The sequence below is a fragment of the Rousettus aegyptiacus genome, unplaced genomic scaffold (genome assembly GCF_014176215.1).
Source record: "Rousettus aegyptiacus isolate mRouAeg1 unplaced genomic scaffold, mRouAeg1.p scaffold_m13_p_1, whole genome shotgun sequence".
Lineage (NCBI taxonomy): Eukaryota > Metazoa > Chordata > Mammalia > Chiroptera > Pteropodidae > Rousettus > Rousettus aegyptiacus.
This window is the reverse complement of record NW_023416284.1, coordinates 22,155,805-22,173,287: the sequence shown is the minus strand read 5'-3', so window position 1 is coordinate 22,173,287 and position 17,483 is coordinate 22,155,805. Positions and strand designations below refer to the sequence as shown.

General features: G+C 35.1%; 1 protein-coding gene and 1 pseudogene across 5 annotated transcripts in view; one reads left to right on the top strand and one right to left on the bottom strand.

The window, feature by feature from the left end:
- ZMYM4 (zinc finger MYM-type containing 4) overlaps positions 1-17,233 on the bottom strand; it is a 143,416-nt gene extending 126,183 nt beyond the window's left edge. For 3 of the 5 annotated variants that reach the window (XR_004954261.1, XR_004954262.1, XM_036231549.1), the window contains exon 1: positions 16,834-17,233. Coding sequence is in view for 2 of the 5 variants with exons in the window: in XM_036231549.1 (XP_036087442.1) it covers positions 16,834-16,872 (39 nt within the window). In the remaining 3 variants the exon portion in view is untranslated. The remainder of the gene's footprint in view (positions 1-16,833) is intronic. The other 2 variants (XM_016147263.2, XM_016147261.2) reach the window with 1 other exon arrangement.
- LOC107512096 lies at positions 6,592-7,304 on the top strand (annotated as a pseudogene).
- Positions 17,234-17,483: the final 250 nt, after the last annotated feature.

The following is a 17,483-nucleotide window of genomic DNA, read 5'->3' as shown; positions in this document are numbered from 1 at the left end:
CATTGGGTTTTCCCACCCAGGAATATTGCATATTGGTCTATTTTCTTCCAAGAGTCAGCAAAGCATAGTGGTTAGTTTCTCATTTACATAGCCTGAATGGGTTCTAATCCCATTCTTCCTCATTCTAGCCAACTAAATAACCTTGACAAGGTACTTTTCCTGTTACCCTCAGGCATAACACTATATTACAAGGTCATTTTGAGGATTTAAGACATGTGCTTAAAACAATGCTCAATAAAAATTAGTTGTTTTAACCATTATTTTATTATCATGTCTTTAAAGTTTTATCATTTTAAGATTCACATTATTTCTGGACATGGACAATGGACTACTGGTTACCAGAGGGAGGAGGAGTAAGAATAGAGATGTAAATCATTTCTTCAACAAACAAACAAATAAATAAAGATTCACATTATTTCTTATTAGGCTTATTCCAGGGAATTTTAACTTTTGATTACTTTGTGAATTAATCTCTTTTTAAAATATATTTTCCAATTCTAGTCAAATTATTGGGTTTTGTGGCATTTTTAAAAAATATTTTTATTTTGTAACTAGACATTTTTTAATCCCCGTTATAATACTAATACATTTTCTTTTACTCCAGATTGTTTTCATTTTTACATTTTTACTTCTCAGCTCTAAATTATTTTCTATTGGTTCTCTTGAGATTTACAGGTAATTAACTATAGCATTGAAATTAATAATTTTGTTCCCCAACTCTCTATGACACGCACCTCTCATTTTTTTTCCTCATCTAACTACATTGCCTAGAACTTCCAGAACAGTAATAATTATGGTAATGGCAAGCATTTCTTCTAAATTTCCAGGGATGGTTGTTGGATTCTAACACATATTAAGGAAATAACCCTCTACACTTAGTTTTACAGAACCTTATCAGAAATGAATACTAACCATACCAAAGTCTTTCTTGGCATCTTGATACAAGATTATTTTTCTACTTTTGCAAAAAATTTTTAAAACATGAAAATAAACTGTTCCTCACAAGTTACAAAGAATGAATAGAATCTTGGGGGTTGTTCTTTGACATTATTCACCATTTCTTAAGCAGTTATTGGCCTATTCAAGTTTTCCACTTCTTGAACCAATGGTAACTAATTTTAGAAAATCTTCCATTTTATCTAATTCATATCTGTATTAGCACTAAATTAATTATCTATACAGTAGTTCAACATATCCTTATGTATTTATGGTTATAGACTTTTCTTCTCCTTAATACCATTTCTATTTTTTTCTTTTTTTCCTCAATTAAACTTGTCAGAAACTTGTTTACTTTATTGGTCTCTTCACAAAGCATCACTTCCTATTTTTATTAGTCAATAGATTTCCTATTTAATTCATTACTTCTAACACATTATTTCAACATTAATTCTTCCCTTGTGCTTTCCTCAGGTTTATTTCATTGTTCTAAAATCTAAAAATGAATATGCAACTCGGTTTTTTTACACTAAAAGTATTTAATGCTAAATATTTCCTTTAGCAGGGGTCCCCAACCCCCAGGCCACAGACCGGTAGCCTATTAGGAACTGGGCCACACAGCAGGAGGTGAGCGGCAAGCTAGTGAGTGAAGTTACATCTGTATTTGTAGCCACTCCCCAGCACCAGCATCACTGCCTGAGCTCCACCTCAGATCATTGGGCATTAGATTCTCAAAGGAGCACCAGCTCCTGATGCCAAAAAGGTTGGGGACTGCTGCTCTAAACCATTTAAATTTTGTTTTATATATTTCAATGCAAGGTATTTTTGATGCATATTGATTTATGGCAGTTACAACCTCAATGTGAATTGTATCTTTTACAAAATCAGAAATTTGTTTGTGGCAGTTAATTACTTTTGCCATGAATAGTTGTTTTAATATTAAAACTCTAATATTTACTATATTTGTTTTATACACCTTTTTATTTTTAACTTATCAGTTTCATGTTTAGATTTCTCTTAAAAACAATTAGGTAGAAACTACACTCAATCTGAAAATTTCTGTCACTTAAAATTTTTAAATAGTATTCAAATAAGTCCAATTATAAACATGCAAAATACTTAAGACAAAGATTCTTCACTGGGTAAAAACTCCAAAGAACTTTTCTAAATATAAAAATATAAGACCATATAACTTGAAAAATGATCAAGTGTTATCGTCTCTACCATTTCCAACTAAAAGGAACCAAAGCTCCTGACTGGAGGTCTGGAGGGGGAATATATAGATGAGCCTGATTCATCCTACACCAGAAAGCAAGAAAAAGTATTAAAGATTACTGGAGTCATAACAAAATGACTTAAGAGCTAATTTGAAGAGAATGTACTGACCAAAGATGGTACAATACGCCAAATACAATAAATATATATTTAAAAAAAAAATTTATAATGATTTACCATGATACTCCTCTAATTCCCCCCAACCACAAAAAATAATCCTCACTGGTCATTTGTGGAAACTTCTAGGGGATCAATTTATTCTTAAAAATGACTAAAAACCAAGCATTTATCTTGTCTTTTCTATATTAACATATTTCAAGATAATAAGGCAAATCAAATAGTGATAAAGGGAAATTCTTCTATAAAAATAACAATAGCTAACAGATACTGGAGAAATAAAAGAATTATAAAACCATCATTTTATAACTCCTAATGAAATAGTAAATTAAGAACTAATTATCAAGGAGAGCTAAAACCCTTAAGGTCAAAAACTGAAAGGGAACTTTTTAATATATGGATTAGACCGATATCACCTGAACTAGGATGAACGTGACTTAAAAGTCATGTGCTTCCAACACTAGTGGTGTCACAGGAAAACACAGAATATGAAAAATATTTTTCAAGAAAAAAAAAATTGAACCTGAATCTAATCTCACTTCTAACAGTTTATAGGAAACAGGAAGGATACGGGAACATGTTTGATGACACCAGACTATAATCAACAAAACCTAGAATGTGGAAAATGCAGAATAAATCATCTAGTATCTCCTAAAAATAAAAGGCATTTTTTTTAAATGCGGAGATTTATTGAATAAAAGAGGTTGAAGAGATATAGCAATCCACCATCCTTGTAATCACACATGAACCTTAGTTTAGCTCCTTTTTAAAACAAATAAGTTGAACAGATAATTAGATAATATTAATAAATTACTGTTTTTTAAAAAAGATACTGTTAGAGAGGTATTGAAATGTGAAATAAAACATGTCCAGGCTTTACTTTAAAATATCACAAGGAAAGAAATGTGGAAAGAACAGATGAAACAAGAGGCAGAAAGATGAATGATAAACAAATGAATGTTAGTTAACTAGATATTCTTTTGTCTTAAAATTTCCATGACAAGGGTTAAAAAAAAAAGTAGTAATCAACTAGAAATCTCTTAAATGCAGAGCTGTATTCCTCACACTAAACAAGCAGCTTTTTTCTAAATAAAATTTCTGGAAACAATCCTAATAATAACTCACTAATTTGGGGCCTTTCTGTATTCTTTCCTTCCAACAAATGACAACTAAATAAAGCAAATCCTTTGTTACCAGATGCAGCATCCTTTTTCCCTGTTCATCATATACTGCTTCATTTAAAGAAAAATTATTTTCCATCTATAAAATTTATATGAAGACAACTATTTACTTCTCTTATGTTAAGACAGCCAACATGAAAAAAAGATATTAAACATTAAAACTGAAAGACAGTAAGCATGCCTATTTTCTATAACTATCTTTAGAGAAACACTTCAACTTTGACATAAATTCTATAAAAAATCATATAAAGATCATACAAAGAAGTTACATTAGAACTTCAAAATTCTGAAAATGTCAATTTCAGTAAAACAAAAGGGTTGAATGAAATAACCATAGCAAATCTATGCTTCTTAAACTCAAGTGTCACATAGAAAAGGCGAGAAAAGATAATGTTCAAATGTAATGACTTCCAAGGCTTCCATGATACCATCCTTGGCTCTTACTCTTTCCCCTTTGCTTCTAGACATTCCACCTAGTCTATGCTAGGTATTTCATGTGCACTAACCTACTAAAACCTACAAAAAGACAGTGTTTTCACTTGCATTTTATTGATAAAGAAACCAAAACCAGGGCCAAATTTTACATGACATTGGTTCCTACTCTGCAATCCTCCACCTTCTCCCCCATAGTCCATTTCAGAAGTTCTAGGATTGAGACTGGACATTTGTGTATTGTAAAGGAGGGAGAGCGGGGGGGGGGGGGGGGGGGGGGGGGGGGGGGGGGGAGAGAAGGCTGGAATTCCCCCAGGGGATTCTGAAGCATATTGTCAATTAAAAACAAATATACCATGATATGTTTTCCCCTGGGTCCTCTGCTGTTCTCTGTCTGCTGATTCCCACAAAATTAAATTTGTGTCTATGTATGAGTGTGTACTTACCAGCCTCAATCTCAATCTCTGCTATTTGAAAACCACTGTTAAGAAAATGAAGATGAGCCATAGACTAGAAGAAAATATTTGCAAAATATGTATCTATTAAAGATTTGTATCCAAAATAGTCTCAAAACAGAATGTAAGAAAACATATATTAATATGACCCAGCAATACCACTCCTAATTATTTACCCAGAGGAAATGAAAACGTGTTTATGTAAAAACCCATAGGTGAGAAATTCAGACTGCTTTTTTTGTTATATAGAAAATGCATGTCCAGAAGTTCATTAATATCATTATAAAAGACTGAATTCTGGGAACAAACATGCGCATAAAGCGAAATGATGAATCACTGAGTCCTGTCAATCTTAGTTGTCAAATTAAGGAAACCCACTTCTCTAAGAAAAGTAACCACCCACAGCAAATAAGGATAAAAACCCCAAAGGCTTTGTTACCAGGCCTTTTGAGCCATGCTTCTCTTGCTCAGGCCCACTTCCACTTCTGGAAGTGTACTTTACCTTCTAATAAAGCTTTTCTTTTTTACTGTTAAAAAAAAAAAAAAAGGAAAAAGAAAAAGGTACTAAAGACATTGCTCATCACATCTGAAATTACTTTTAGAATCAGTACTATACAATGCTGTTTCTTCAGATGTAGTAATGTTTGCTCCATTTCAATAATGGGATATACTTAACTAATCATATTCTATGATCAGTCACAACATTAAAAAGGTCATCTCTCTATTTTCCTCTATCAGGACCCTTATTTCTTTTCATCTTTTTTCATATGTATTTGCCTCATATTCATTATGGAGTTGAATTTAAACAAATATATATAAAGAAATTATACCCAGCATAAAAAGTTCTTTCCTTTTATTAATTCCTTCTTGGGAATGACGCTTTTTCCTCCTTTTGTTAGTAAATTGTTAAAGATAGTATGTTCTTACTAAAATACAGTATGTCTGAAAAACATCTATAGGTAAATGTTTATAAAAACTTTATTCATAATCACCCAAAAAACTAGAATACAATTATCTTTAAACTGGCAAATAGATAAATTGTGGTACATCCATAAAATGGAAGATTGGTCACCAATAAATGCCAACAACATGGATGAACATTAAAATGCATTATACTAAGTAAAAGAAGCAAAACTCGAAAGCCTGCATACTGTATGATATCATTTATATGAATTTCTGAAAAGGCAAGATTATAAACTAAAAAACAGATCAAGGGCTAGAGGTAAGGGAAAGGCTAACTATTAATGGGCATGAAGGAATGTGGGGGGGAGGTGATGGAACTGTTCTGTAACTTTACTGTAATTACAGAATTATATGCATTTGTCAAAACTCTGGATAAGTCTTTAGGATACATGGTAAAAATGTCTAAATCGTTGGTGTAGACCAAGGGCAAATTTGCCCCACCCACCACTCCAGATACATCTGGCAATGTCTAGAGATAGTTTTAGTTGTCACAAATAGAGAGCCAGTGCTACTGCCATGTAGTTGATAGAGGGCAGGTATGCTGATAAACATCCACAAAGCATAGGACAACTCTCCACAGCCCCAACAAAGAATTATCCAGTCCAGATATTCCACTATCCAGTCAACAGTACTGAGAAACTCCGATCTAGACTTTATACTTAAGTTGTAAAGAGAGTAATCTCAAGTAAGGAAATAATAGTTAACTCCTTCATCCCCATTTCTATGTGTATCCTTTCCCAGTTCCCCCATCTCGGTTTATGTGCCATCAACTATCTTGTTTTTCAAGGTGAAAACCTATGGGTTTCCCTAGTCATCAACAAGTCTTATCAACTCCACCTCCAAAATATATCACGATCAATTCTTACCATTGCTACCTACTCCAAACTATGATTACTTTCACACAAGGATTTCACCAGTAACCTAACTGATCCTGTTTCCCATCTTGCTCCCTGAAGTTCATCCTGTACACAGGAGCTCAAGGAATTTTTTAAAGAAATCATATTTTAAAACCACAAACTGTTTTCTGAAAGAAGTATCTAATATGTCTCTTCCTACTCCACTATCAGATTATCCCTATGCTATCTTATTTTGACTATCTGAAACTACTTTACCTATTTCTTGTTTATTCTCTATCTAGCCCCCACCATTAGCATGAACTTTGCCTTTCTTGTTCATTACTGTTTCTCCAGCACCTAAAACCGTGCCTGATAAATGTCCTAAATACCTGTAAAATGAAAAAAAAAAAAAATCTCTTTCCAGTGGCCGTTCTCTCACGGAGGAGGCCTGTAGGGAGCAGCCATGGCGCCCAGTCGAAAGGCATGATCCTGAAACTACACTTCCACAAGGACTGGCAGTGACGTGTAGCCACATGGTTTAACCAACCAGCACAGAAGATCCACAGACACAAGGTCTAGCAAGCCAAAGCACACCACATCGCCCCATGCCCTGCATTCGGACCCATCCGGATGCTCCATAGTGAGGTACCATGACAAAGTGCGAGCCAACCAGGGCTTCAGTTTGGAGGAGTTGAGGGTGGCTCGTACTGTTGGGATCTCGGTGGATCCGAGGAGGCGAAACAAGTCCATGGAGTCCCTGCAGACTAACATGCAGCACCTGAACAAGTACCGCTCCAAGTTCATCCTCTTCCCCAAGAAGCCCTCAGCCCCCCAGAATGGAGACAGCTCTCCTGAAGAACGCAAATTGGCTACCCAGTTGACAGGACCAGTCATACCCATAAGGAATGTCTACAAGAAGGAGAAAGACAGGGTTATCACAGAGGAGGAGGAGAACTTCAGGGCATTCACCAGTCTTCTCATGGCCCGTGCCAATGCCCAGATCTTTGGCATTCAGGAGAAAAAGGCCAAGGAAACAGCAGAACAGGATGTTGTAAAGAAAAAATAAAGTACTGTTGACAATTTGTGATTGTTAAAAACAAAAACAAAAAAAAAACACTTCTCTACTGAGGTTAGTCTATTTGCTCTATTGGGGCCAAAGAATAACAATACATCTCTGAAGGAAGGAGACAATCTCCTGAATTAAACCAATATTCCAATATTAGCGAAAAAAACCAACAAATTATATGTCAGATGGTATGTCATTGGGGGGAAAATTAGTTCTTTCCCCCAGATTGCAACCTGCTTCTTGGTTCCAAATAAAAGATGTCCTCTGCTTACCAGAAGACAGGCTGAAATACTGCCCATTTCTCCTTGATCATCCATATGTAACAGCCAATTATATTTGCTGTATAATTCCTTCCTATTGTACTAAACTTTCAATAAAGTCTTGTTTAAAAGTCACAGCCTGGTTCCAGCTGTGCTGGGTGGAATTACGTAAAGATTCTGTCTCTACACTGGGGATGCAGGGCCCAAAAGAATCAACACTGCTAGCACAACAGTAACAGAGATAATCAGAAAGAAACTCTCCCATGAAGGAAAAGTAAATTTCCAGGACAGTCAGAGATGTGAGGCACCTACCTGCCTCTTGCCACAGGGAGAGAATACAAACAACACCTATCTTGAGGAACTACTTTAGTATTAAAGGAGCCAAACAGATGAACAGATTTTCATTTCCGAATATAAAGCAGTCTCCAAATGTATAAAATAAATGGGGTAGAGAAATAGAAAAGGGGGAGGGAAAAGAGTTGTAAGGTATGACAAAACAAGCAAAATGAGTACCAGAACTAAGGTGGCAGCAGTAGAAACAGTTAAAATTATATCTGAAGTAATCTCAACTTAAAACTGCATTAAAAATTAAAACTAGATTAAAAAGAGAAAGGAAAAAAGATGACTCAGAGGTTTCTAACTTGGGTGACTAGAAGACAATAATTATAAGAGACTAAAGAAGGAAAACAGGTAGAGAAGAAATGGGGCACTATCTGGGAAAGCAATAACTTGCCAAGGGAATAGAGTTCAGTTAAAAAAGTAGGCATACTGAATGAGCGATACTTGTTAAGAGAGCAAAGTATAAGCAAAGCATACATTGGCAAACAAAAAAAAAGAAGCAAAGAAGTAGAAAGGAAATCACATAATGTACTTAATGAGTGGTGTTTAAAACTACTACTATAGCAGAGATTACCCAAGAAAAATACAGGCCAAAGAAATAATATCCATTGGGCATGCAGAGTCAAAGATGACCTAAAAGAAGTAATTCAAGAGAACAATAAGAATGCCATTTTATAAATATGAGAAAAGTTTCAAGAACACAGGCAATAAGGTCAGATGTCTAAGAAAGATAAATAAGAAAAGCTCTGAAAAGCATCCATTAGATTATTAGGTCATTTCGGTAATCTTAAAGAGAACTTCAGTGGCAAAACAAAAGGAAAAGGCAGATGTGAGGTGAGGAAGAAATGAGAAATACAAGTGATACCATCTCAAAATGACTAATCTCAAAGAGCCTGCTTGAGTTTAGACTGTAGTCTCTAACTACCACTTCCCAATGAAAGGTACCAGAGCTTCATGGAGTCAAAGCCAAGTCTGAGACAGTAATGTATAAGATGAGCCTAAGCACATCTTTTGGGCCAAGAATGGAAGAAATTTTCAAGGACTACTGGAGTTGAATCAAAAGGATACAGGTGCCAAAGTATTTTATTATTTTTGACGTTGATATAAATGAAATCATTTTCTTGATTTTTGGGGGGATTGTTCATTGCTAGTGTATAGGAATACAAATGATTTTTCCGTTTTTTTATCCTGAACTTTGCTGAGTTAGTTACTGTCACAGGGTTTGGGTTTGTGTTTTGTTTGAGGTGGATTTCTAGCATTTTCTACATATGTGATCATGTCATCAGTAAATAGAGATGGTTTTACTTCTTTCTTTCCAATTTGGATGCCTATTATTTCTTTCTTGTCTAACTGCTCTGACTAGTACATTAAATACTATATATTGAACAGCAGTGCCAAAAGACTGCATCCTTGTCTTATTGTTGAACTAAGAGAAAAGCTTTCAGTCTTTCACCATAAAATATGATGTTGATTTTTCATATATAGCCTTTATCACATTGAGAAAACTACCTTCTCCTAGTTTATAATAAAAGGGATTTTTTTTCAAATGCTTTTTCTACAGCAACTGAGATGATCATGTGTTTTTTATTCCTTCATTCCATTACTGTGATACTTATTAAAATTTAACCAGAGAGTTGCGAGACATATACATTGAGAGCCTTGCACAAAACATTGCTAAAACAAAATAAAAGACCTAAATAGAAAGCTATCACTTAATAGTGTCAGGATGATAATATGACCCAAGGGATTTACAAATTCAATTCAATCCCTATCAAAATCTAAATGGCATTTTTTGCAGAAAAGGAAAAAAATCATCTTAAATTTCACATGGAATTTTAAGAGACCCCAAATACCAAAAACAATCTTGAGAAAGAAAAACAAAGTTGAAGGACTCACATTTTCCAATTTCAAACTTCTTATAAAGCTACAATAATCAAAACAGTGTAGTACGGGCACAAGACATACAAACCAATGGAACAGAATTGAGAGTCCAGAAATAAGCTCTTACATATATGGCCACTATGGACTGAATGCTTGTGTCCCCCAAATTCCTATGTTGAAGCCTAAAAACTTAAATGTTATGATACTTGGAGATGGGTCCTTTGGGAGGTAATTTTTTTAGGGTAGGACTCTCATGATGGGATTAGCATGCTTACAAAAAGAGACACCAGAGAGCTTGCTCGATATCTGAGCACACACAAAGATCATGAGAAAAGGCCTTGCAAATGAAATCTATATTGCCAGCACCTAGATCTTAGACTTCCCAGCCTCCAAAACTGTGAGAAATAAGTTCTTGTGGTTAAACTCGCCCAGTCTATGTTTTCTTACAGCAGCCCAAGCTGATTAATACAAAAGAACTGATTTTCGACAAGGGTGCCAAGATCACTCAATGGAGAAAGAAAAGACAAACAGTATCCACATACAAAAGGACAAAATTACACACTTACATTATACCATATCATAAACAAAAATTAACTTAATGTAGATTAAAGACCTAAACTAAAGAGCTAAACTATAAAACTCTTAGAAAAAAACATATGGGAAAAACTACCTGATCCTGGATTTGGCAATGGTTTCTTAAATATGACAACAAAAGCACAAGCTACAAAAAAGGAAATATAAATTGGATGTTCGAAAACTGAGACCTTATGGATCAGAGAACATTATTAAGAGAGTGAAAAGATAGCCCACAGGATGGGAGAAAATATTTGCAAATCACATACCTAATAAGAGTTTAACATCCAGAATATATAAAGAATTCCTAGAACAAAATAACAAACTATCCAATTAAAAACTGGGCAAAGGATTTAAATAGACATTTCTCCAAAGAAATGTAATGAGATATCACTTTTGCAGCGACTAGGATAGCTATTATTTGGGGGGAGGTGGGGGGGGAGGGTGGCGAAGGAAAGGAAGAGATAGAAAGGAGAAAAGGAAAGGAGGGAGGAAGGGAGGAAAGGAGGGAGGAAGGGAGGGAGGGAGGAAGGAAGGAAGGAACAAAAATTCATAGCATCATCTAATAAGATGACTATACACCCTAATTTATCCAGGACAATCCCAGTTTTTGGCCATTATCCCAATGTAATTATTAAATAGCAAACCTTTGAATTTTTAAAATTGTCTGATTAGAAATAAATTATATACGATCACTATTTATTAATTTTCTTTCTTAAAAAACTGAACCTAAATCTCATCAAGCTCTACCAATTCAAGGTTTCAACCTTGGCTACAGACTGAAATGACTTGGGAAGGTTTTTTTTAACTATTGATGTCTGCAATCCATCCTATAAATTCTGATTTAATTGATCTGAAATGTGACCTAAAAATCAAGATATTTTAAAAGCTCTGCAAGTAATTCTAAAGTTTCAAACAGAGTTGAGAACCAATGCTCTACATCTAACTACTAATTTGTGGGAAATACGAAGGGTAATTGAACATGTTAAACACAAGCACTCATCAGTCAAATCCAAAATGTGGGACATTCTCCTGGACAAATGACAGTTTTTTCAAAAATAAATAAATAGCATGGGAAAAATTGCAGGAAGTATAGGATAGGGAGAGGAATGGTTAAAGAGAAATTAAGAGACATATATACCAAATGAAATGGTAAACCTTATCTGGATAACGATTTAAACAACACAACTGTAAAAAAGATTTTTAAAGAATCAGAAATCTGAACACAGATTGGATTAAAAAAACTCAATTTTTTTAGGTGTTAACCGTTTTATGCTTGTATTCTTTAAAATTCTGTTAGAAATACACACAGAAATATTTATAGATATGCGACACCTGAGAGTTCTTTGAAATTATTCAACAAAAAAAAAAAAGGAAAAAGAAATGTTAGATGAGACAAGAATGTGGCAAAATGTTCATAACTGTTTAGCTGTTAAAGCTGGGTAACGGAAAACATGGGGTTTTGTTGCACCAATTTTATATTCTATATTTCTAGTGTACAGAAATTTATATATTCCAAATGAAAAAAATTTTTAATTTTTGCCTATAAATATGTAGTATGTATGTGAATACACACACACACATTTAAATTTATAAGACCATCTGTTGGGAAACATAAAGAAATATGAACGCATATGATCCTTGACCTCAAAAAGCTTATTTTAGTGGGTAGTCTATATGTTGTATAGAAAAAGTTTGCTGAGGTACTATCTTTGGTCAAAGGCAAGAAGGCAGCTAGCTAAGCGTCTGGGAAGCCAGAAAGATGATAAGAATGAAATTAAAATAACATTCTAACTATTCCCTAAGTATAAGAAAATAGGTGGAGGTATCACTATACCAATATTGCTAAATACCAGAGATTGTACCATAACCTGACTTTGAAAAGCCCAAGCCCTTATTATTATATTGAGCCATATGAAAATGCATTTTTGTAGTTCAAATGGTCAAATATTAGTGATTTTGTATGGCTCAACCTAATACTATGGTACAATGCCCTCCTTTCTCTTCCCTTTGGTAATATAATTACATACATTTAACTTACAGTAAACTAATCAAAATATTTAAAGGAAATGGTAGTCTTCATTAAACAGTGGTTGGTTCCCTGATGTAGAATTCAAAAATATCTTCTAAATATCTATAGAAATTGCAATTTTACCTTTTCCTGCTTATATTTTCTTAACAAGAAAATCACTCCATTTTCAAAGGAAGCACAAACTTTATCTTTAAAATCAATCTTACATTTAAAATACCTAGTGTTTATTTTCTTAAAATAAACCTTTAAGTTATAAAGAGATGTTTTAAGGTTATCTCAAACAAGAATGTATTTAAGCAAAAAGTTAATTTGGTGCTTCTTGAGAAGTAATTTACATCAATTTGATTTAAATACAATTCAATTTATTCTAACAACCAAAAATTCCAGATAACTAATTCTGGACCTACACTATTTTTATTATACGTTATATATTATATGGTATTATGTTTATATGAATTATATAATTATTTCATAATTACATTATACACTAACATCTTACATATAAGTATATACAATTAGAGATTATATATAATGAATTACACAGTAATTACTGTATTACATATTATAATGAATTTCAACCCATACTATTTATCAAATAGTAAATTTTCCAAGTAGTACTTGATCTTGATTCAGCCTATTATATTATGACCTTGAAGAAAAAAAGTTCTGTGCCTTTTCAAATGGTCTTTTCAAATGCTCTCTAAATAAAGAGCCAATGTATTCTTAAGGTAGATGATTTACATTGTGTACACATGACCTGCAAATATTTTTAATGATATGTACCACTATGTTTTTAAGTAACACATTTAGCAAAAAGATAAAGGATAAAAAATTCATTAAGAGGAATCAACCTTTAGCAAATATTACAAAATATTAAATGACAGAAATCCAAAACTCCACAATCTTATCACATAATAAACTCAGTTTCATTTTCATGTTATTTTCTATTTTTACATATTTACAATATAAATAACTGTATAGTCTACATTTTCATCTATTATCATACCACAAATATTTTTCCATTGTACAAACACTTCCCCCTTATTCTCTATTTCCTTTCTCATCCCCATCCCCTGAAGGTAGTAGTTAATGGTGTAACCTGCACAACCTTCTCCAAGTTCATACATATACCCCTATAGACATATGTAGGATGGAGAGAAAGGACAGTTTCTTCTTACAAAATGGAAGCATAATATTTATAAACATGCTTTATCTTTCTTATAAGCATACCAAACATATATACCTCAAATTTAATATACAAAGAAGTTTAAAAATGAAAATGGATACAACTTACTAGACCACGTAATAACACATATTTACAAAAGTTATTATTTTCTATGTAAACTGAAAAGATATAAGGATTTCACAAGAAAATATGGCCACCAGATTTAGTTAGAATACTTTGTTTATTATGATCTCCAAGCATAAAATAATTCTACCACTTACAATAAACCTACCTAATGAATTTTAAAACATTTTCCAAAAAAAATTTACAATATTAAAAAATTCATAATATCTCAAAAATATCCTGACTTTAAAGTAAGAGAGAGAATGTGTTTTTAATACTGGCCTTCATGTGAACTTGGTTCTTTATACAGCAGAGATGACTGATGCACATAGTTCTGACCCACGACATATTCTGCTTCCCCAAGTCCACAAATTGAGAGACTGGCATACAGATATGGTCTGAATAGAAATTAATCTTGTCTAATTAATACCTATTATTATAATTGTCCACAAGCATGAAAATAAGACACCAAGCAGGCCTAGAAAGCACTTGATTTTTAATCCAATAGTATTAAAATATACTTTTCCACCTAACCATAACAGAACAATCAGATGATCCCTAAATCTGGATCCAAAGAACTTTGGGATATGGTGGATGTTAAGAAAGATTTACAGAAGCTTCTAAATTACAAAGCAAATAACTTGGTAACCAAGCTATAGAGCCTCTACTGTAACAGGTAAACCTTTCTTACCAAAAATCAATGTAAGTCTTTTGAGTTCCTATTGTGTGGAGCTCATAGGTGTTAGAGATGCAAAAAGCAATGAAATGGCTTTACCACAAAGGAGTTCACAATTTAGCAGAAAACCCAGAATGTATTATCCTAAATGGTCATAAACAACAGCACAATGCCTAGTATACAGCTCTCAACTAGCATATGTCCTCAACTTTTCATGACTTATGATTATAAAAGTAAAAGGCGGTAAGCATCATAAATACAATACCATGTTAAAAATGCAATTTCAGATTAACTAACCTAAAGTTATTATCTAGGACTATGTAGTTTTGTTTAACTACCTCAAGGCAAACAGTCAAATTATTTTAAAAGATACGATTACTACATAGTCCTCGCTAATCTGCTTGGAGTACACAAATGAAATCCACATGGAGCATATCGCATGAACACGCACACACACACAAAGAGAAAAAGCAAACATGTACCAAGTGTACCATTTAGGACAACCATACTGAACATTCTAGCCAAATATCAAAAACAACATGAACTATGAAGCCCAAAAGATACTGAAAGTAGCATTCCACCACAATGAAACTAGTAAAATAATAATGGGGAAACCTGTGCAAGTGCTGTATTACAGAGTGTTAAAAAAAAAATTGTTAAAAGTTTAGACAGCTACCAATATAACACCTTTTAAATGTACCAAAAGAGAAAGAATGTATTTAAATCTAGTTGAATTTGTTACCAAAGTCCACAGATGTTTTCTAGAACATTCTCTTACAAGGAGAATGAAAACAGCATTAGCAACTGGATTCTGAGATCTACCTGAATGAACTTTACATATCTGAAGTAATTTACCCTATATATTTTAATTAGTTGACCATATCCCATATACCTTCACTCACGCATGACGATCCAGTTTAAAACCCCAGCTTGAAGAAAAATTTTTAATTTCAAAACATGTGCATTCCATACCTAATATTTATATTAAGTGAACTATCTGAACATAATATCATACGTCTTAACTTGTTTTATTTATGACTATTATATGAGGGTCTAAAATATAAACCTAAGACTATCAATATTAAATTTTAATTGCTCAAAATATAATGAAATGCATTAAGATAACCAACGAATGAATAAAGGGATAGCTATATGGAAAATACGCAATGTTAATGGTAAATCTAGGTCATGGGGTATATAAATGCTCCCTGTAAATTTTTCAATTTTGCTGTGTAGTTAAAAATATTTTCCTAATAAATTGTTTTAAAAAATACTACTTGACACTTTTTCGGTTATTCATAATTTAAGGCGAGAAACACAGATTAAAGAAACTCCTACGTGGCATCCAACACAAGCAATGTAGTTGGAAAAAACCTGGATTGAAATCCCAGCTTGATATTTTAACTATCTTCTCTTCATTACTTAACCCCTCTATGCCTACATTACCTCATCTGCAAAATGGGTTTTATGTGGAGTTAATGTTAAACTCTTCGTATAAAGCACAATGTCAGGCACATAATACTCAAAATGTCAATTGTAATATCATTATGATTGCTAATTTTATGCTAATTCGAAAGGGCATTCTCAATAAAGCTAGAGTAATTTTTTACGTGGTTGGCTTAACACTAATTTGATCATTTTGAGCTCATTCCCAAAGAGAAGATTCCTGATAGGAAACTCATTGCTTACGATGCTATGGGGGAAAGAAAGTAAAAGTGTGAAAAATCCTGCTCAATCGATAATACAGTATTGTTCTCCATCTGAAAAAAAATCATCCAGAATTAAATAAAAGTTTCAAGACAAACTTTAAAAAGCACTCAACAACTGCTATATAGAATTCGCTTCACCTCTGCAAGATGGTTGGACACACATCTCTGTGATGACAAAACTTGTCATACTCTTCCACGTTCTTAATTGTTGGAAAAGAAAGTAGACTAGAACATGGCATTTATAGTTGCCAAAAGCTTTCTCCTAAATCAGGACATGCCAACGACCTCACTTCTTCACAGGTAAATGCACCACCTCCACCTTGGTCTAGATAACGGTTATAGGGGGAGGAAGGGTAAAGGAGGCAGGAAAATTAATTCGCGATGGTGTTACTGACGAACCCTCTTGCTTATCCCTCATGAGACCCCTTCACGACTTATTCCCGCCACCACCGCCCCCACCGGACCTCTCCCCAGTTAAACTTCGAGACTCAGATTTACTAAAGATTCACTTAAGAACCTGACACCATCCCTCCACTGGCCCAAGTAACCCACCCCCAGTGCTAGAAAAAAATTTTAAAGCAAACAACAGCCCCCGCCCCTCCCCCTCCCAACCAGCAGCAAATCTTTGTCCCACCTGCCGAAGGACCACTCTCCAGCGCGCTCCAGACCCAACGTTGCCTTAGTCCTGCCAGCAATCATTCCCCAACCGGTACTCGGCGACCCCTCCACGAGCTTGCGCTTCGCCCATTCCTGGCCCCGGGACGCGGCCCCCGCCCCGCCCCCCGCCGCCCGAGTTTTGCCTCACCTCACCTACCCTCTTTCGGGGGCCGGACTCCACCTCTCTCTCCGCCATGTTGGGCCCCGCTTGGAACCGCTGCGGCTCCCGGCGCGGTGGCGGCGGAACCTCTCGGGCCCCCGGCCCCCGCCCACACTGCAGGCACGGCCGCCTCGCGGTAGCTTCCCGGGACCCAGCCGGGCCTGGAACTGAAAGTGGGGAGGGGGCGGATGCCGCGCGCCGGGTCGGAGATCTTGAGATCCCGCGGGTGCGTGCGTAGGTGGTAGCGCCTACCCGAGGAAAGTGGGGGCTGGGACTCGGGGGGTTAATGGCCTCCAAGGGGCCCCGTGAGTAGGATTATTTTCTCTCAGAGAAATTCCTCCGCCTGCGGTTTCTTAAAGGGATCAGAAAATCTGCCCCTTGCGCGCGTCCCTGATGCGCAGGCGCACCTTTAGCCCCTCCTTCCTTTCCCACCAAGCCCCCGGTCCGGAGCGTGCGCGGTAAGTGGCCCAGGGTAGGCCAAATCCTGCAAGTCTCTTTGCTGCCAGCAGCTGCTCCCACCACTCAACTATGGCCGCTGCCTTAAAGGGACCATGACGCAAGGATGAAGGAAGAATAAAAGAAATTAGTGAAAGAGCTGTCTGGAGAATTGGGTGAAATGTCATTGAGGGTTCCAGATCACCATCTTA